At 35.9% G+C, this 22,391-nt stretch overlaps 1 protein-coding gene across 4 annotated transcripts in view; it reads left to right on the top strand.

The window, feature by feature from the left end:
* The window catches only part of ARHGAP28 (Rho GTPase activating protein 28), a 188,870-nt gene that overhangs the window by 69,597 nt on the left and 96,882 nt on the right, over positions 1–22,391 (top strand). The window contains exon 1 of one of the 4 annotated variants that reach the window (XM_074275311.1): positions 5,561–5,779. The exons of 2 other annotated variants lie outside the window; for them this stretch is intronic. In XM_074275311.1, coding sequence (XP_074131412.1) covers positions 5,646–5,779 — 134 coding nt within the window. In that variant the 5' untranslated portion in view covers positions 5,561–5,645. Of the gene's footprint in view, positions 1–5,560; positions 5,780–6,395; positions 6,603–22,391 lie in introns of those variants that run through there. One more of the 4 variants, XM_074275317.1, reaches the window with a different exon arrangement.

Raw genomic sequence — 22,391 nt, 5'->3', positions numbered from 1 at the left:
CAAAGCCACTTTCTCTTCCAGAACTATCTGGGTCCAGTGGCAGGACATAGATCAGGACAACTGGTTGCAGTGGGAGACTTTGGCCTTTTTAAGTCAAATTTTTTAAAGAGGTCTCAGTTTGATTAAGGCAATGCTCAAATCGGTGATTAAGAGAATGGCCTTTTTTAATCTAGTAAAAAAAAAATTGTGTGTGTGTGTGTGTGTGTTGTGTGTGTACACACATAGATTTTTACATGAGAAGAGAATAGGAAAGGAGATGTGTTGCCCAACTGGCCAGCCCCAGTTGTGTCCCCAGTAGGGCAGCTCCTACTCTACCCAGAGAAGTAATTGTTTGATCTTGGTTCTCAAAGAGGACCATGATATCAGGGAGTTGATGCCATGATAGGGAAGTGAATTGGATTTTAGTGAGGAATATTAAAGGAAGAAATTATCTTTTAGATCTATGTCTAGGGGAAGAATTTTTAAAATTACAATTACACACATTATGTATTTGTACTTGTGTAAACATGTATGGATCTACATGCATGTGTATACATAGATATCGTTTCTACATATCCTACATATGGCTATTCATGCAAGTACATACATATCAAATACAATTTTTGTATATATGTATGCACATACAAATGTATGTATGTGTGTATTTACACAAACATTCAAATATGTATGATTGTTTGTGTATATATGTGTTGTTCAGTTGATTCAGTTTTATCTGACTCTTTGTGACCCCATTTGGGATTTTCTTGGCAAAGATACTGGAGTAGTTTACCATTTCCTTTCCCAGCTTATTTTATATTCGACAATGACTTGCTCAGGGTCACACAGCTAGAAAGTGTCTGAGGCCTGATTTGAATTCAGGAAGATGAGTCCTCCTGTCTCCAGCCCCAGTGCTCCATCCACTGTACCACCTACTTGTGTGTATGAAAAGAAGTTGGCAAACCATTCCAGTAACTTTGCAAAGAAAACTTCAAATAGGGCCACAAAGAAACGGATACTACTGGGAAACAAACAGACAAACAAATAAACAAACACCTAAGCAAAATGGGGATATTAATAGTACCTACTTTCCAGGGATGTTGTGAGAATCAAATGAGCATAGTACTTGGCATACAGCAGGTGCTACATAAATGTTAGATAATGAGGATAATGGTGGGGTGGTGGTGGAGGCTATGACAATGACATTGGTGGTTATCACAGCATGGCAAAGCAATACTTACTGTGTACAAGTTCGAGCAGTCCTCATTTGGTTCAGAAAATAGTCTGGGGTCATGCATCCCAGAACTTCTGGACTGTTATACACTGGAAGACAGGTAGCTAAATTTTTTTCAGATGTCCCAACAGATATGAGGGAATATATAAATCATGAAATAGATAAAGACACACAGGACTGGTTGGCAGATTCTTGTTAAATAGGTAGTAGAGTGAGGGGGGCTGGAGGTGATGGGTGGATAGGCTAGGCTTTGCTCACGCCCATGGATCACCCATTCTAATTATTTCTGTCTGCTTGTTCCTTTCTTCCCTGTGGAGCACCATCCAGTCAGAATGCTTCCACTGCATTTTTTTTTTAATATGTCCCAACAGATATCAGGGACTCTTGAATTTTATAAATCATGAATGCTAAATATAAAAAAATTGGTAGAGTTGTTAGTAGAGTTTTTAAAGTATATATCTGAGTGTAGGGGGGGAGACAATGGAGGTGATGGATGGATGGATTGCTGCACTCATGGATCATCCATTTTAGACATCTCTATCTACTTGTTACCCTTCTCACCCTCACCTCCGTGGGCAGATGGCATCTGGCCAGAAGGTGTCATTTTTTCACCAAAGTTCTTCTCCATGAGTCATCTTTTGTGTCAGTAACCTTGGAAGTTTAGGGCTTTGCCAACAAAATACAAACCTCGGGGAGTTGTACCAAGCCCAAAAGGCTTCAGATGTGGGCTTAGCAGCAGTCTGAGTTTGCCATCAGAAGACTAACCTTGCTGAGTGTAGAGAATTTGCCACCAGAATGTTGGCAAACTGAAAGTAAATTTCAGGGACACAGAAACTTAAGAAACTGTCTGCTAGGGAATGGAGGGAGTGTAACCAGCTATTGATGAAAGGGCACGCATAGGACTTGTGAATTATGGAATGGTTTATTCATTCCAGTCCCAAAGAGAGGCAAAGTATAAATCAATCACAAAGGCTGAAATTACCTGAAGCAATCTATGATAACTTTCTAAAATTTGAAAACTGCAAGTGGGACATAATTCACTTAATTTCAATTCAGAATATACTTATTAAGTAGCTGTTGTGCACAGAACACCAAGGTAGATATTTGGAAAAATACAAAGTTTGGATAACATGTGGTCCTAGCTATAAAGAAAGTTAAGTTTAATAGGGAAGTGGCACAGTGGATAGAGCTTTTAACCTGGAGACAAAAACACCTGAATTCAAACTCTGCTTCAAACAAATCATTTAACTTCAATCTCTTTCAATTTCTTCTTCTGAAAAATGGGCATAATCATAGTGCCTACTTCAGAATCAAATGGGATGAGATATACAAAGTGCTTTGTAAACAAAATGCTAAATAAATTATGTTAGAAGCTTTTGGAATGCTTAGAAAGGATTCTTCAAAGACAGAAGAAAGTAGCTCAGTGTTTGATCTTAGAATAATATTGATTTTCCAACAACTGAAGTCAATATTTTAACTTTCCAATACAATTTTTATTGATTCTATACATTTTTTCATTGTAAGAGAACAGAGAGTTATTTTTTCATATTTTTCCTCAATAGTTCTCTTAATTCTATAAGTGGTCAGCTTAAAATTATTTCTTACACTGGGATGGGGGAAAAAGTATTGTAATAATTATAATAGCTAGAACTTATATATAGCTGCTGCTGTTGTTTGTCCTTTGTTCTTGAAAAGGACCAATGACTTCACGAGAGTGATATCTTGAATTGTGCATGAATTGTATTTTGGTGGTACAGGGTTGCACAAAGTCATCAGCCTCACTCTTTCTACTCTTGTCTTTTGGCAAGACAAAAATCAAGGTGACTAGTGATGGCCAATGGTGCACTTGAAGGCTCAAAGGACTCTTTAAATATCTTTTTTTCCCTCACAATAACATTGGGGATTATTCTTATTCTCATTTGTCAGATGGTAAAATTGAGGCAGAGATCAAATGATTTGCTTAGGGTCACACAGCTAATCCATGTTTGAGGCATGATTTGAATTTGTATTCCTGTGTTCATGTTGAGAGTACAATCTGGGTCACCTAGCCCCCTCATTAGATTATAAATTTCATGAGACCTATAGCCACATCTTACCCAAACTTTGTATTTCTCCCAATGCTTAGTCTGGTTTCTATGCACAGTAGTTACCTACTAAATGTTTTCTGAACTTAAATTCATTCAGTTACATCTCATCTGCAGTTTTCAAATTCTAGGTTGCTTCAGGTAGCTTGGGCCTTTGTGGTTGATTTATAGTTTGCCTTTCTTTGGGACTGTAATGAGTAAAATCATTCAGTAATTAACAAGTTCTCTATATTCATCTGTTATTATTGAAACCTGGGTCTTCCTGACTTTAGCTCAGGATTTTTCTCAATGTGCCATATAACTGTCTATATAAGTAGTGGGGGCAGGGAAGTATAAGATCAAAACTTGACAAGTTCAGAAAATGCATGACCAACAATAAATATTGGTTTTTAGGATATATTATAAAATATTTAATATGTATGGGAATGCCTGCCATCTAGGGGAGGGGATGGAGGGAAGGAGGGGAAAAATTTGGAACAGAAAGGAGAACAAGGGATAATGTTGTAAAAAAAAATTACCTATGAATATGTACTGTCAAAGAAAATGTTATAATTATAAAAATTAATAAAAAAAATTTAAAAAAATAAATATTGGTTTTCAGAATGGTAAATTAGATGAAATTCTTCCTAGAGCTCTAATCATCTTCTTTAATGAACAACTTTTCTGTTATGCTAAGATTTTCTCATGGGATCTATAGTTATAGAACTTTTTAATTCAGTAATTAAATAGGAAATTATTCCTTGTTTTATTGATCTTTCAGGGCTTCATTTTTAACTACACCTTTTAGGTTTTTGAGTGTACAGACCCTTAATCAAGATTTTTATCCAAAAAATTAGGAAAAAAAAAAAAAAGGATTGAGAAACTAGTTCAAACCTGAGATAAAGATGGAGATGTTAAAATTGATTCCTTTCACCTCCTGTTTTGACCTGATCATTTGAGTTTCCGAACGCTTAAAGAATAGCCTCCAGGGAGCTAGGTAGATATTTAGTAGAGGTTTGTGGATAAAATATGGCCAAGGTATGAAGATGACAATAAAGAGGGAGGGTTAGATCTTCAGGTGGAGCACTCACCTGTCCACTCCCATCTCTTTATGGATCATTCAGTGTGCTGACTACTGGTGTTTTTCATCCCTTTCCTTGTTGAACTATTTTCTCAAATGGCACAATTGTCCATGTAGGTCACCTTCTCCTTTTGTGTAGTAGAATCATAAAATGTGCGTATTTAGCCTCTGGTGGCCTAAGTTGAATTCAAGTTAAAGTGGAAGATATGGAAAATCCAATTTGAATGCTATTATGTCAAATACAAGTGGTAGGATCACATGCACCACCAGGAATCTATGGTCATCCCTGTTGAAGGTCTTCATAGTGCTTTTAACAAAATCAATATGTATATTTTAAAATCAAATTTCATTGACATCCATCTGGGATGCTAAAGGGAGTTTGCCTTTCTAACAGAAAAACCCAGATCAACTGGTTGCAATGTTTTCGTGACTCAAGCTAATTTTTGCCCCAGCAAATCAATTCATATTAAATCTTGCTTATAAAACCCTTGCTGCAGAAAGGATTTGTTTGTACTTTAACCATCTGATTAGTCTGTTTGAACAGGGTGATCTAACAAAACATAAAGTTGTTTATAGCTTTGTTATTTTTGTATAAATTCTGTCATGTGTTTCCAAAGGTTATTATCATGCCATGATTTTGCTTTGCATCTTACCTTAGAAATTTCTCTTGCTGAAAAGGCCCCTAATTCATTTACTCATTCATTCATTCCTAAGTATGTCTTCATTCATTCTATTCCTTCACTTCATTCATTTAACCTGTTTACCGACAGCCCACTTAATGCTGTGAATATACTGTGCCAAGTCTATAAGCTTAAATTACCTTGTTTTTTTCCTTGCACAATTCAGGTTCAAGTTCTGGGGATAAAACTTCAAGTCCATAAAAATTAAGGTTTTGTTTTTTTTGTTTTTTTTTTTTTATTTCATTTTTTAAAGTGCTTTGCATAGGTCCTTTTGCCTCCTTTGTGGGAAGAAATTTTTTTTTTTAATCACTATATTTTTTCACCTTTCCCTTACACTGCTTGAATTTTCAAAAATCCTAGGCTGCTAGAAAGTGACTAGACATATCATTCTCTTCCTAGGAAATGGATGAAAGGTTTAAGTCCTGACACAAACAGGAAAGTACTGCAGCAAGTCATTTGTCCCCCAGGCACCGCCTTTAAATAGCTGCTCAGCTGTGTGAATGAGTTTTCCATTTAGACCAAAACCCCTAGGCTCTTTGTTCCTCTGGCCCTGTCTGGCTGGAGGCACCAAGCCTTATCCTATCTAGGAGTGTTTAGATAGTCTTCGGGACATGCAGGTTAGGGAATGTGGGCTGGAAGATGACCTCTTGCCACCAGAGCTATGGGGGAAATTTGGTTGTAAAGATGTTTTGCTCCTCTCCCTTAAGGATCTCCTCGGTGGGACTTTTAAGCTGCTTGCTACAAGGTAAGACACAGATCTTACTGAACCAGGAAATTTTGACCACTGATTTTGTTCTGAGGCCGAATTCTCTCTTTCCTTTCAAAGACATGGAAGGAAGAGAGCAAATCCAGAGGAATATTGTTTTTTGGAATTTTTCATAGTTTAAGAATAATGTAATATTCAACTTTCCTTTGAGTCTTTACAAGGAAGGATTCAATCTTACTGAAGGAGAAACAAGCAATTCAGTTCTGAAAGAGTCTGAAAGGTGTTAAGTTGGCCAGATATACTTTCAGATATATATTGTAACACAAAAGTTAAACAAGGATATTCACTGCTCCCTTTTTCTTTTGGCTAGTAGTAGTCACTGAAGTTAATAGTTTGTCTAAATATAAAAAATTCTTTTTCCAATAGATTAAGCCTTGGAGCCACTGAATATTATTGGGAGGGTGTCTGGAGGTTAGGTGTACAGATCCTGAATTTAATCTGGTTATAATCAAAAAAGAACCAGTTAAACAGTATGTTAATGGAAGGCTAAAGAGGCTGGGGGGAGGGGAAAGGAGTGGACTCAACTTCCTGTCATAGAGTAGAAGCATTCCAGCTATCTAAACCAATCCTTCCCAGGTAATCATTTACCTATTTTTGCAAACCTCCACTAAGAGAGTTTCTGCTGGCCAAGTTATCTATTCAATGGGACAGGGCCAGCAGCTCAGTTTGGTGTTTAACCTAGCCATGCTAATCTTTCCTACTCCTTGTCCACGCTCCTGCTCTCTGCTTTCTACCAGAAGGTAATGGGATGGAGGACACCAGACAGGATTAGGTTGCAGTCGCCTTTGCCCAGAAGAAATAGGTATGTGAATAAGGAAAGTGTTCTTCCTCCTCAGGCTCATAGCTCCTATAGAAAATTTTCTCACTTCTACTGCTCAGGTTGTATGTTTTAGATCTCTGTGTATGTCTTAATTCTTTATTCTCTCTTAAAACATAGATCTTTGGATTAGAGGGTGGTACAAAAATAGATTACAATAATCCAGTTGTCATCTGTAGCAAAAAGACTACTAGATATAATCTGAATAATCTAGCAAAATATTCTTGATTGTTAATTTCTTCTTGTATATTTATTTTGAGATGCACTTTGATGCTCTAGGAGGGGGTTGTGATTTAGAAAACATTGCATAGAGCAAAGCTTCTTAAAATGAGGGACCCCATGTGGGGTTGTAAAACTGAATATGGGGGTTTAAATTATGAGTTTTTAATCATTAAAATTTTTTTATCAGATTTGTATACCTATTTTATATTCCTGTATGCTTGAGTTTGTATTAAAATTCCACAGGCAAAAAAGAGCCATGAATGGGGAAAAAATTTAAGAAGCCCTGGAATGGAAGTCCTAATATCTGAATGTGACCCTTTGCCTTGCTTTCTCTCTTAAATCCTGTTTCCTCATCTGTAAAGTGGGGGTAATTATACTTGAACTCCTCCACTTAAGGCTTTTTTTGGGGGGGAGAAGGGGAGGCAACCATAGTTAAGTAATTTGTCCAGTGTCACCCAGCTAGTAAATGTGAAGGGTCTGAGGCTGGCTGAATTTTAAACTCAGATCCTCTAACTCCAGAGCAGGTGCTCTATCCACCGCACCACCTTGCTGCCTCCCTTCCTTTTTTTTTTTTTTTTTTTTTTTTCTTTCAAAAACATTTATTTATTGATGAGCATTTAAAGATATTTTTTGAGTTCCAAAGTCTGTCTCCTCACTGGTGTACTTTCTAGGTGGGAGGTGACCTTGAGTTCTCAAAATCTAAGGTAGAAAGACTCAGTTTTTTTTTTTTTTTTTAATTAAACATTTGACTATGTGCCAAGACACTGTGCTAAAGCAACCCCTAGGGCCCCTTCAAGGAGCCCCCATTATAATGAAGGAAGCAACAAGTAAATAACTATGTACATATAAGATTTATTATGTAAATAGAAAGTAATCTCCTAGAATAGGACCTGGAGTGAAGTCTTAAGGTGGAATTTGAGCTGGTTCTTGTAAGAAATCTAGGAATTCACCTGGGGGGGAGGGGTTGTGAAGTGGGAGAGCATTCCAATTGTGGGAAGATACCTGTTGAAAAGTTGGGAGATGGAGTTTGCTGTCACAGGAGACAGCAAGAACACCTGGATCATAGAGTACTTTGAGTCTGAGAATAAAGTGTACAATGACCTGAAAGGGGATCAGTTGTTAAGGGCTTTAAATGCTAATATATAGATTTTCTATTTATCCTGGAGTTAATAGAGAATATATAAAGATGGAATATTTAGGATAGGCGTTCTCATGGCAAATGGGCTGAGGGGCGGAGACAGTCTGAGGGACAGTGAACTGGCCCCCTATTTAAAAAGTTTGAGGACCACTGATTAGAGGAATGAGGTAACATAGTCAAGACCCTCTTTGGATAGGAAAGCTTCCAAAGAGAATCTTTGAGAAGATCAATTGAAATTGAATGGAAGATAGACTGGAAATTGGAAATTCTTCAGGTTAATCAGCAGGAGAGTATAGTAAGCATTGAGCCTATCAAAGCAGAAAGATTTTGAATACGACTCAGCCTTGGGGTCAATTATAGACAGGGACATCATAATAGACTTAGTGAGCCAGTGATTTATTATTCTATTTATTTGCCATTTTTACTCATAAAAACCATAAAGTTTTGGAGGGGTTACAATCTGCATGGGTTGGATGGATGGAATGCCATATTGAAGTAATGCTTTCACTACTTGCCCAACCTGCTTGTTGGAACAATGTATATAAAAGTGCTTTGTTTAACCCAAAACACATATAAATATCAGCTATTGTTATTGCCTGAACCCTATATTACTTACTCATAAATATTTTGCTTCAAGTTTCCTTGTTTTGTAGGGCATAAAGGCTGGGGAGTGGAGGAAGGTTTTTGTTTTGTTTTGAGAGGGGCTTGGGAAGGAAGAAGTGGAGAAAGATTCTGGATCTGACTTACTTGAATTTCCCTCTCTTTTAATTTGTTTGAGCTCTTGTGAAGTTACAGTCTTGTCCTTCAGATCTTGGTATGCCTTTCCCTTTAGGAAGAACTGGGAGTGGACTTGTGATTTCACTGATATAGTGAAATCCCAGTGGAGAAAATTCTTCCAATGCAGGTTCACATCTTCACTGCAATTTATAATTTTAGAGAATTACCAAGGTTAATTCAAATGGTCAACAAGCATCTAGTATTTATTAGAAGCCAGGCCTTTGAAGAGTCAGTGAAAACCCTCAGATTTGGGAGGTGGTCTGTCTCAGGCAAGGTACAAGCTGAAGGCTTGTATGATTTTAATGATTTAAAAAATCATAATTTTAACTCCCATATTCAGTTTCACAACCCCCTATGGGGTCTCTCATTTTAAGAAGCTTTGCTCTATGCAATGTTTCTAAATCACAGTGGCACTGGATGGTAGATTGCAGAAGTGGAAGTAAGATAAAGAAGATTGGAAAAGTGGGAAGGAGTTTTGAGAAACCAAACAGGATTTTACCTTTGATCATATTAGTGATAAGCCCCTGAGGCTCACTGAATTCAAGGATGGGAAGACAAGGGTGGTGGACCCTAGCAAGGTCAATTTGATGACTGGAGGAATGGAGGATGGATAGGAGTCTATAGAGAGAGACTTGAGATGCCAAGGACCAACCAACAAGCTATGGCAGTAGTCCCAGGTGGGAGATGATGAGGGACCTTTCTCAGGATGATAGGGGTATCAAGAGGAAAGAAGGTAACATATAGGAGAGGTATCTCCTATAGAAGAGGAGGGGGGAAAAAAAAGAAAACATTTAAGACTCCATTAGGTCTTCCTCATGATTTTTTCCAAGTTAGTTTAGATTATGTTAAACAAACCTGGGTGAGATCCTTTATTTCTTATATTTTAAAAACAGTAATGGAAGGTTTTAAGCTGTCTAGCAAAGGCAAGGTTCAGATTGGGAGAAATTTCTAGAGTTTCACAGTTTAAGTAGAAAATGATATCCATATTTTGACCTACTCATTTGTTTGTGCAAAGAATTTGTATGTGCCTTAATGGTTATTTCTTGTTAGGAAGTACTTCTTCAACCTTAAGGAAACTTATAAGGAGCCTGAATTTCCCTGTGATTTAATGTTAGGAAGTTGGCTAGAATTCATTTTATACCTTAATTTTTATGCTCACCATCCCCAGGTGGGCTTCTTTTTTTAAGATACATTTTACTAAATTCTAGTTAGAATCCCTTGTTTAGGGATCCAGTGAATCAAGTGAATAACAGCTATGCTAATCAAAAGCAAGTTTAATAAGATAAGATTTTATGTTTAGATTTGGAAAAAGTCAACAAAGAACTTTGCTTTACTATTCTTAAAAAAAAAAAAAAAATCCATGGGACCTGGAGACTTTGCAACTTTGGGGCCTCCCCAGGCAAGCGGAATTTCCACAGATAAGGAATTCCAAGACAATGGGCACGGTGATCTAAGACTGTGTTAGCCAATGTCTTGGCAGAAATGCCAGGAATAGATAACAAAGCAGCAGCAGCAACCCCTACCTACCCTTTCCCCCACCCCCAAGCATGTGAGAGAGGAAAAAGCTTATAGGTATTAGATGAACTGAAAAAGAACACACCATCTTAATGCAAACAGCAGAATTACACATCGAAGCCTTGGAACATAGCCTCTTGATCCAGCTTCTGCAGAATGCAGGAGTATGTTTTAACAGATCTTAAAAGCCCCAGTGGTGGGTATTTAAATCATTGGTGATTGAGGGAAACAGACCCTGCCTGGAAAATTTCCAAAGGTAGAGAGTTGAAACAGTTCAGCCAAGATGCACAGTATTATTATAACAAAGTCATGGAGAAGCAATTCACTCCTCTCTGGAGAGAGATAGTATAACAGTCTTGTAAGGGTTGTCTGTGGATACAGTTCTTGCTTGTTGACTAATCCTTGTGCTAGTGAAAAGATGGATGGATCACACCAAAAGCAATCACCTTCAGGATATATAAACATATATCTAAACTTAGATCAGAAGACAGACTGAAAATTGTTTCTTGGTAATATAAAAGACAAAATACAAATAAAACTATTATTGGGAAAAAACCATAACTCAGTGTAAGGGTGAATATTTCTAGAATATAAATTTTGATCCAATGGACATTCATTCCTAAATTATTGCTTCTTGTTCAATCATTTTTAGTTGTGTTCTACTCTTTGTGATCTCATTTGGGGTTTTCTTGGCAAAGTTACTAACTAGAATGTCTCACCATTTCCTTCTCCAATTCACTTGAGAGCTGAGGAAACTGAGGTAATCAGCATTGCCTTGCCCAAGGTTACACAACTTGTGTCTGAGGTCAGCTATCTATCTACTCTATCTACTGCATCTGCTGCCCAGAAGGAGGATAAATGATAGATAAAGGTCACTCAAGTTTAAGTATTGCAAAAGTCTAAAAAAAATTATTAGAAATAAGTAGACTTTTGGAGATTCAGTCATTTTGCATTTGTTAAATGTCTACTTTGTATCAGACACTGTGTCAAAGAGATAGGGATATAATTTCAGGGGGGAGAAGAAGGAAGAGATAGCACCTGTCCTTATGGAGCTTATAGTCTAAAGAAGTCAGAAAGTTCTTTTGTATTTGAGTTATCATCATCTTTCCTATTTACTAATTGAATCGATATGAAGATTTGAACATTTGGTGGTGTTTTTTTTTTGTTTTTTTTTTTTTTGGTCGTAGTAGATGTAATGACTGGAAATATTTTCTACTATTGGGACTAATAGGGATTCAGGAAAAAATTGATGAGACAGCTTTAGTTTGTTGTGCTTAAGGTAAGTTAGATACCTTATGCAGAGATAACCTGAGTTTCCATCCTAATGGGGGAAAGCATGAGAGACAGTGCTAACTAAGCATCGGATTCTATGCAATATAAAACAATCACCAGAGTAGGTAAAACTTGAGATGCTTCATTTAACAAACCCCAATATCCTCACCTTTAAAGACAACCCCATTATATTTTAGGAATTTGTACCTTGGAGAAGTAGTTATTTATAAAGAAACCTAAACATGAGCAGGTCAGAGTTGTCTGAGCTGGTTCCAAGTAATTCTTCTCTTTCCAAGAAAGCTAGCAGCAAAGGTAGACTCATAGGGATGGGCTGTAGGGTGGGCCCCTTGAAAATATTAAGGATTCTGGGAAACCTGAAATTGCTGTTAACCAAATGCCTTTGCCATTTGGTTAGGATCCCCAAGTATCTTTGTGAATATTCAATTCTGCATGCTTTATTATGAATATAATTAAAATGGAGGATAACAGATGAAGTCACTTCAAAAGAATCCTTTTAAATAACAGCATATTCTGTTCAGTTATTAATTGTCTTTCATTACATACCTTGTCATCTCAGTATTATCAAATACTCTCATAGGGCATTTTAATTAATTTGTTATGGGATGCATGGCGGGGTTCTTCTCCCCCTTGAGGACTTTTTATTAAATTGACTAAGGCACAATCTTTTTGTGAAGCAGATGACAGTGATGGGGATAGAATTTGGTAACAACAAAACATTTAAATGATTTGGAAGTTATGCAGCACAAAAGAGAAGAATGCAGTACTTACTGAAGATTGTTATAATTTATGGAGAACTTTGCAGATTAAAGCCCTAGACACAGGTGTGTTTAGCAGATGGTCCCACTATCATGATGTCCTCATGACATGGATTCAAAGAATATCAATAAAACTGAGGCTTGACACTCACCCATCCCACACAAGAAAACTATTGATCCTATTAATGGTGGAAATGAATGGTGGGAAAAACTCATTAGGTTATGGCTTGTTTTTCTTTAATTTAAAATTTTTATTGACTTCTTTTGTTTACACATCAGTTTCATCCCCAGATGGTCTCTCTCTCTCCTCCTCCTTTTCCTTTGTTATAAAGAATAAAAATAAAAAAAAAATAATAAAATTAATACATCAAATAAGTCTGATTATTACAATTATTCTAATTTGTAGCTTTTCACTTCTGAGAAAAAGAGGGAAATTAGGTGAATTTTTAAACACCTTGTTTAAACAACTTCCAATTTCACTGCTTCAGTCAGTGGCAACACTACTTATCAATCTCTCATGTATATAATTTGGGAGTTATATTTGACTCTTCATCTTTCTGTATTTTTTTCTCCTCCCTCATATAGAATTAGTTTTAAATCCTTCACTTTTGACCTTCATATCTCCCATCACCATTTTTCTAGTATAGATTGTTCTTCAGTTGTGTCCAACTTAATGTGACCCCATTTGGGATTTTCTTGGTAGAAATTCTTGAATGGTTTGTCATTTCCTTCTCTGGCTCCTTTTTTTTTTTTTTTTTTTTTTTTTATTATATATATATATATATATATATATATATATATATATATATTTTATAATATTATCCCTTGTATTCATTTTTCCAAATTACCCCCCCTCCCTCTATTCCCTCCCCCCGACGACAGGCAATACCATACATTTTACATGTGTTACAATATAGTCTAAGTACAATACATGTGTGTGAATATCATTTTCTTGTTGCACAATAAACATTAGAATCCGAAGGTACATGCAACCTGGGCAGACAGATTGTAGTGCTAACAATTTACATTCCCCTCCCAGTGTTTCTTCTCTGGGTGTATCTACCTCTGTCCATCATTGATCAACTGGAAGTGAGTTGGATCTTCTTTATGTTGAAGATTTCCACTTCCATCAGAATACATCCTCATACAGTATTGTTGTTGAAGTATACAGTGATCTTCTGGTTCTGCTCATTTCACTCAGCATCAGTTGATTTAAGTCTCTCCAATCCTCTCTGTATTCCTCCTGCTGGTCATTTCTTACCGAGCAATAATATTCCATAACTTTCATATACCACAATTTACCCAACCATTCTCCAACTGATGGACATCCATTCATCTTCCAGTTTCTAGCTACAACAAAAAGAGCTGCCACAAACATTTTGGCACATATATGTCTCTTTCCGCTCTTTAGTATTTCTTTGGGATATAATCCCAGTAGTAGCGCTGCTGGGTCAAAGGGTATGCACAGTTTGATAACTTTTTGGGCATAATTTCTGGCTCCTTTTATAAAGGTGAAAACTGAGGCAAAATGGTTGGCCAAGGCTACTCAGCTAGTAAGTTTCTGAAGCCAGATTTGAATTTAGAGAAGTGTTCCTTATTCCCAGACCTGACACTAAACTCTGGGCCAACCTACCTGCCTCTTTAGTACAGATAAATCTTTATTATCATTCCATTGGACTTCTGAAATAGGTTCCTGGTCTTCCTGTCCTTAGTATCTCCTTCTTCCTCCCTTCAGATTACTGAACAAATAATCTTCCATACACATAGAGTTGTTCTTATCATTTTTCTACTCAAGTTTTTACTTTTAATGCCTAAGTAAAAATAAAAACTCCTGAGCCTGGCATTCAGCATCTTCTACAATGTGTCCCACCTTACCTTTTCAGCCTTTTCTTTAGGAACTTTAGTATATTAGCAAACTAGCTACTTACATGTCTCTTACCCTCCATCCTACTTTTCCCCCTCATGTCTTGGTTCACACTATGTCCTCTATTTTGAATGCTTTCTTTCCTCCTTTTGTCTTTTGAATCCCCAACCATTCTGAAATCTCAACTCATATCACCTCTACTACAAAAAAAACTTTTCTGATTCTCCCATCCAGTCAGTAACTTGCTTTCCTTCTCAGACCTCATGAGTATAGTACTTTTTTTCTTCTTCTCATTTTTCTAATGAGTTTGATATTGTGAATTCTGGTTATTTGTGTTTACATCCAAACCTGAATTAGAATGTAGGTTTCATGAGAACAAATAAAGTCTTAAATAAGCTTTGCATCTCCCCCAGCTCCTAAAACAGAATTCTAATATTAAAAGATGGACTTTGTTTCTGTATATGTGTACATGTGTTTCCATTCTGAGTCTTCTAGTGCTTGAGGTATTAAAAACCAATGCAGTGAGAAATCTTGTTCTTTATATAGATAGATTGTTTTGTATGTATTTGTGTGTTGTCTCTCCCATTAGCGTGTAAGCTCCTTAAGGGCAGGGGGTTGTCTTTTGCCTTATTTTGATTTCTAAGCACTTAGTTCAGTGCCTGCCACATAGTTGATATTTAATAAATGTTGGTCAATTGATTTATTTACTAATCCACTGACAACTATAACTAATACTGTAGGACTAAGTCTTATGATGTATATGTACATTGGTGGTGAGGGTTATGCACAAAAAATATAAAATAAAAATTCTTCCCTTAATATTACAAGTTAATAATCTAGTTGGGGAATTAACACATGAACATTTAAAAGATAACAAAGGATAACAAGGTCAGAGGAGTTTCATGAATCTCCTTGAGCTCCAGTGACATAGGGAGGTTTAATGGAAAGAAGGATGGTTTAGAGTTGCTCCTTGAAATGTAGGTAGGAATTTGCAGTGTGGAATTAAGAAAATAAGCTGACTTAGATCCATGAGCTATGGTGACTAACGGGCAAAAGCCATATTAAGAGTAGACTGAGTTTGTTCTGAACTTTATGTTTAAGTTCAGAATTAAGAACTGAGATAAGCTTAAAGGCAGAGTCCAGGCAAGAAGCGCTAATACTGGTTTTCAAATAATGTGTTTGGTTTTTTTTAAAGCATATTCTCAAAAAAAAAATATTTTTCCTGAATTAACATGTTTCCTATCACTTTCTTAAGTCTAGACAATCAACAAAACACTAAATCAAGTTCTGATTTGTAGTTTGGTAATTTCCAAGGTGTAATTGCTCAATACTGAAAAATGAACAATTGGCTCTCTTGTGCTACTACAAGCTGGCTCCAGAATACAGTGGTCTTTTCTTCCTATATTTGACTTCTTTAGTATATATGCTCAATAGTGATATCATTGGGTCGAGTGGTGTGCAAAACTTAGTGATTTTTGGGATAGAATTCTTAATTTCTTTCCAAATTAGTCAAACCATTCCATAGGACCAATGATAGGATACCAGTATATGTGTCTTCCAATAACTTCTCCAATAATTGTCATTTTCCTGTTTTGTTATTTTTGTTGATTTGTCCTATGTGAAGTGAATTGAACTCTCAGGATGGTTTTAATTTTCATTTCTCTCATTCTAAATGATTTGTTGCTTTTTTACAAACATGGTTGCTTATAACTTGCCTTTCTTCCTTTGAGATTTGCCTATTCAAATCCTTTGATCATTTTTATATTGAAGAGCATTATCTAGGTCAAATAACCATTTGGGATTTATTATAGTGTGAGATATTGACCTATGTTTAATTTGTCTTAGATTGCTTTCTAATTTTCCTAATACAAACTATGGGTTTGGGGAAACATGTCAGAGTTCAGAGCAGAAACAAAGCTAAACTTGTGTCCAGCACTTGCCTGTCAATACATGCCTTTTGGCATTTATTGCCTTTGAATCATCAGGCTCTCCCTTTCTCCCATTTCCAGAATTGGGGCAGAATTTGGTCCTTTGGTTATATTTGCATGTGCAATCTAAGTTTCACAAAAATTACCACTTACCATTCTATTTGGAAAAAAGAAAGAAAGAAATGCTGGAGCAGAGATAAATGCCCTTCTAGCAGATATATATATACCTTTTGCTCCTAAGCAACAAATAGGCTAGCTGAAAAAAAAAAAAAAACAAGGTGAAAATGGATTAAACAGCAAACAGAACAAGAGAACAGAGAGTTAGGTATTAAACTTACTACAATTAATGTTGTAACAATTGAGAGGAGGAAGATTAAAACAGGTTGGAATAGTTAGACAAGGAAGGCTTAATGCGGAAAGTGGGACTTGAAAAATGGGCAAGATTTGGATAAGTGGAGAGGAAAGAGAAAAAGGAAAGTCTTGGTAGAGGGGACGATATGAATAAAGCTTTGGAGTGTGGTGTGCTAAACACAACCCTGGATTTGGAATGAAAGGAACTGGGTTCAGAGCCTTGCTTTAGTATTAATTACTTTGTCAAATCACTTCCTCTCCCTGTACCTCAGTTTATTTGTCTGTAAAATGGGCTTTATGGGTTTTGGGGTTCTTTTCAGCCCCAGATCTATTATTCTTTGATCCCATGATCTCTGCAGACCTGTGTGTTTATGAGAGGCAGTGTGGTCTGGTACATAGAAAAATGGCTTTGGAGTTAAAAAATTGAGTTTCAAGTCTTAACTTGTGACACATTGACTCATGATGTGTGACTCACATGAAAATCACAACCTTGAAGTGCTCCAGGTATCTAAGATTATAAACTGCAGAAGATAGCCTCATTTAAGATTTCTCTTTTATTGTTCCATTTTTTTTCAGTCATATCTCACTATCATCCCATTTGGTTTTTTTGTTTGTTTGTTTGTTTGTTTGTTTTCATTTTTGTTTTTGACAAAGATACTGAAGTGTTTTGCCATTTCCTTCTCTAGCCCATTTTACAAATAAGGAAACTGAGGCAAACAAGGAAGTGGGTCATATAGTAAGTGAGATCACATTTGAACTCTGACCTTCCTAACTCCAGACCAGGTGATTCTTTCATAGCACCATTTAGTTGCCCTTAGGATTTCCCTATTATTAATGATTCAAGGGTCCAGAGTGAAAATGGAATCTTAATGGGACATCTGAAATACCATTCTGAAGACCAAAGGCACATATTAGAAGGAAATAGAAAACATGTTTGGGTAATAATAATAATTCCCATGAGTGTAGATTTCCATAAATTAGAGTGACATAGAGGGACTTCATAGGAAGAGGTTGGCCTTTAAATTTGCTGCATGGAATCAGGAAGGTAGACTGACCCACGTCCATGAATTATGAGTAACAAATAGCTGTTAGGAATGGAATGAGTTTGCATTTGGACTTTTTGTTTAAGTCCAAAACTAAAGACTGAGACAGATCTGTGGTGTAGGTAATCAGGTAAGTTTCCTTAGAGGAAAGGCAACTGAGACTCAGAGTGAAGAAATTTTTTTTTAATACATGCTCTTTTTAAAAAAAATAATAGCTTTTAATTTTCAAAATATATACAAAGATAATCTTCAATATTCAACCTTGCAAAACTTTGTTCCGAATTTTTCTCTCTCCCTTTCCCTCATTCCCTAATCATCAAGTAATCCAATATATGTTAAACATGTGCAGTTTCTCTATACATATTTTTACATTTATCAAGCTATACAACAAAAACCAGATTAAAAAGGAAGAAAAAATGAGGGAAAAAAGCAAGGCTTTTTATTTTTCAAAATACATACAAAGATAGTTTGCAACATTCACCCTTGCAAAATCTTGTGTTCCAACTTTTTCTCACTCCCACCCACCCTCCTCCCCTATTCAGCAAGTACTCTAGTACAGGTTAAACCTGTGCAATTATTATATATATATATATATATAGAATGCTGCATAAGAAAAATCAGATCAATAAGGAAAAAAACAAGCACACAAGCAACAACGATTAAAAACAAAAAAAGTGAAAACACTATGTTGTGATCTATATTCAGTCTCCATAGTACTCTCTCTGGATGCAAACAACTCTCCATCTATTGGAATTGGCCTGAATCACCTCATTGTTGAAAAGAGCCACGTCTATCACAATTGATCATATATAATCTTGTTGCTGTGTACAATGTCCTCTTGGTTCTACTCACTTCACTTATCATTAGTTCATATAAGTTTCTCCAGGGCTTTTTGAAATCATCCTGCTGATTTTTTTTTAATAGAACAATAATGTTCCATTACATTCAAATAACAACTTATTTAGCCATTTCCCAACTGATGGACATTGAAAGAATACAAAATTTTAGAGGCCAGGTGAAGATTGGTTTTGATGTGACTAGAAGTAAGCATTCATTGCAAGTTTCTTAAAATTGGTATTTATTGTTGAGTAAGGGAATAAGGGATAAAAAAGAACTAAAAGAATTTCATAAGGATTTCATTTCTTAAAAATTCCTTCTAACTTAACAGCCTTAACATAATCCTTTCTTCTAGCTAGATTCCAAGTGACATGCTTAGGTAAATATCAGCATTTCTCCTAGGAACTTCAAACAATCTGGGAAATCAGAATTGTTTATATTGGAGCAGCTGTTGAGAAGTAAATGGCTATAAACTACATGGGGCCCTAAAGAATTTCATGAACTGATTTGTAGCCCATCAGACAAACGATGTAAAAAATAATAGTCCTACGGCATTTTTTTTTTTTTGAAGACTTATTTCATGGTTCCTCATATAACACAAATTACTATTGTAGTTAACATATGTATCAAATTTGCAGATGACAGAAACCCAGGAAGAATAGTTAACATGTTAGGTAATCCAAAAAAAATCCTGAGAAGCTAGAGCATTGGTTGGCTGAACCTAATGAGATGAAATTGACTATAGATAAATATAAATTTTTACAGAAATTCAAAAACCAAAATACAAAATGGGGACAAAAGTTAGATAATAGTTCACTTTGAAAAAGATTAGAGGTTCTTAATAAACTTCAAGTTCAATTTAGTAGCCAAAAAAGTCATAGCACTTGTAGGCAGCATTAAAAAAAAAAAAAAAAAAAAAAAAAAAAAAGATAGTGGCTAGGTCTAGCAAAAGAACAGATTTGAAAAACTCTTCTAATCAGACCACATCTAGACTGTTGAGTACAGTTTTATGCCTCACATTTTAAGAATGACAATAAGCTTGAAACACCACCAGAATTATGAAAGCTCTTTAGGTCATGACATAAGTAGACCAGTGAATGAATTGGTAATGTTTAGCCTGGAGAATAATATATTTAGAGGTTATTCATAAGGAGGATTTCATAGCTGCCTTCAAATATGTTACATGCTGTAATATAGAAATAAGACTAGTTTGGTCTTGCTTGGATTTATGACAGAAATAGGAACAAAGAAATTGTGAGAAAGCAAACTTATCCTTGATGTCATGAAAAACTTCCCTACATAGTAATAATTCAAAAGTGAAATTGACTGCCTTCGAAGGTGGACCTCATTGGAAGTCTTTGACTCCGTGAGTTTGTTATAACTGGGTTTGCCTTTGGAAGAATCTAAAATTCCTTCCAACTCTTTGATTCTGGTTGTTGGGTGAATCCAGTCCATATTAAAATTAAAGTCTTTGTACTTACTAGGGTACTGCTGAATTGCTAAGTGTTTTTGTCAAAACAAGTCTTATGAACATGTTAATACCATAGTAGAAAGATAGGGAGTGGGGGAAAGAGAAGTAAAGAATGTATTTGGTCTGGTAAGTATACTGTAATTAAGATTCAGTGAGTGAGAACATAAAGACCTGTTATGTAAAGTTAAAATTTACTGCCCCACCCCCCAAAATTATTTCATTGGTTTTACATATTTGTGTTCCCCCTCTTCCTTAATAGAATGTCCTCTTGATATTTTCTCATTTATCATCTCTTTATTTTTATAGAGTCATTCTGAAATATGTATAACTCATAAATAAACTTTTTGAGACAGACTTTTAATTATACCATAATTAAGTTGATGAGATTGAACCTGTATCCCTTACCCCAGAACAACTTTCTTTTTTTTTCCCTGAGGCTGGGGTTAAGTGACTTGCCCAGGGTCACACAGCTAGGAAGTGTTAAGTGTCTGAGACCAGATTTGAACTCGGGTCCTCCTGAATTCAGGGCTGGTGCTCTATCCAAGGAGCCACCTAGCTGCAACTCCCCCCTCCCCCCAGAACAACTTTCACTCATCAAAAAGATTTGGTTGGGATAAAGTCTCTGAAATAGCACATTTTTTGGCAGATGTCAGATCTTTTATTCACCTATCTGTTTCTTTTTCAACTTTGAGGTAACCCTCATATAGTAGTATAGGAATAAGAACTTGGCTTTGTTTCCGCTGTGACCTTGGTCTCTGCCTAATCTGAAATTTTCATGTAAAAGGATTGCACTCAATAATCAATAATATGGTACCATATACCTATAATTCTCTGTGATGATCTGATTTGCCCTAAAAAATATACTAAACATTTCCATGTGGATTATATGATTTTAATATTGTCCCTGGACATAGGATTTGGAATGAGAAGACTTAGGTTAGAGAAGGGCTCCTTAAACTTTTTCTACTTTATGACCCTTTTTTGCCTGAGTGACTCAGGGTGCAGAGGTATATAAAACAAATTAGATATTTATTGATAATAAATCATAATTTTGCCAACCCACGTTCAGTTGAGTCAGGGTCGGGAAGTTTATGAAGCTGGGGATTAGAGTATTGACTTTGCAATTTACTAACTTTCTGATTTTAAATCATTCTGAATTTCAGTTGGTTTTTTTTTTTTTTTGACCTATAAATAGGGATAAATGTATATGTTCTTCCTACTTAATAGTATTATTTCGAGGAAGGCACTTTGGGTACTGTAAAGTACCATTATACAAATGATATATTATTATCTGGAAACAATTTTTGAGAAAAGGAAAAATCTACTCATATGTACAAATACTAATTTTCATCATTCTTTTTAAATATATATTTTAACAAATTTAGCAACTAAAGAAAATTATTAGGATTAGTCTAATGAAAGGTGTGCTAAAATATGAGTTCTTGCCCTCAAGGAATTATAATCGAATGGGATAGACAACATGCAATAAATATAAAACATGCTTCATAGAGGAAAATAGCAGCTATTTGTTCTTTGAAGCCATAGGAAGCCACTGAAGTTTGTTGAGTAGAGGTGTAACATGATTAAACCTGTGCTTTAGGAAAATCACTTGAATGATTTAGTGAATTAGGGAACACACACACACACACATTCTCTCTCCACATCATTCTCTCTCTCTCTCTCTCTCTCTCTCTCTCTCCCTCTCTCTCTTTCTCTCTCTCTCTCTCTCTCTCTCTCTCTCTCTCTCTCTCTCTCTCTCTCTCTCTCTCTCTCTCTCTCTCTCTCTCTCTCTCTCTCTCTCTCTCTCTCTCTCTCTCCTTCCCTCCCCCGCCATGTGCCAAATTAATCTCTCTCAACAGAACCAAACACTGTGCTAAGCACTGTCTTTCCTCTAGGAGTTCATAGTCTAATGTTACTATAAGACTATGTACAAACAAAGTAAAGACAGGATAACTTAGAATTTATTTAAAGAAAAGCAAACTCCTATGTTTCTAACTCATTCTTAACCAAGTGTTCCCCTAAGCAAAGTCTGAAAATGCATTCTGCATGCAACTCGTCTTAAATCTTTATACATGTTTCTAGTTCTACTTCTCAGGACAGCAAAGCATTAACAACTTTTATAGACTTCTAGAATTACAGGCTCTAATTCTTTCTGCAAAAAGGACTCTTAACTACTTACTTATAATTTCTCAGAAAATTTTTATTGAGCCATTTTTCAGTTATGTCCAACTCTTTCTGAGCCTTTTTTAGAGTTTTCTTGCCAAAATTACTGGAGTGATTCACCACTTCCCAGCCCATTTTACAGATGAGAAAACTGAGGTAAACAGGGTTAAGTGACTTGTCCAGAGTCACACAGCTAATAAGTGTCTAAGGCCATATTTGTTCTCAAGAATGAGTCTGCCGACTCCAAGCTCATCACTCTATTAACTGCACCACTTCGATGCCCATAATAGGTCCTATTTTTTTCCCCTTCTAAGTTTCTTGCCTTAAGTTTCTTGCACTTCTAAATGTAATACTTTATTATATATCAAAAGCTGACATTGTCCTTGACTGAGTCTAACAAGTTTCTAGCTCCATAAC

Source organism: Sminthopsis crassicaudata, chromosome 1 (assembly GCF_048593235.1).
Source record: "Sminthopsis crassicaudata isolate SCR6 chromosome 1, ASM4859323v1, whole genome shotgun sequence".
NCBI classification, from domain to species: domain Eukaryota; kingdom Metazoa; phylum Chordata; class Mammalia; order Dasyuromorphia; family Dasyuridae; genus Sminthopsis; species Sminthopsis crassicaudata.
Note: the sequence above shows the minus strand (reverse complement) of the source record. Positions and strands in the feature narration are given on the sequence as shown.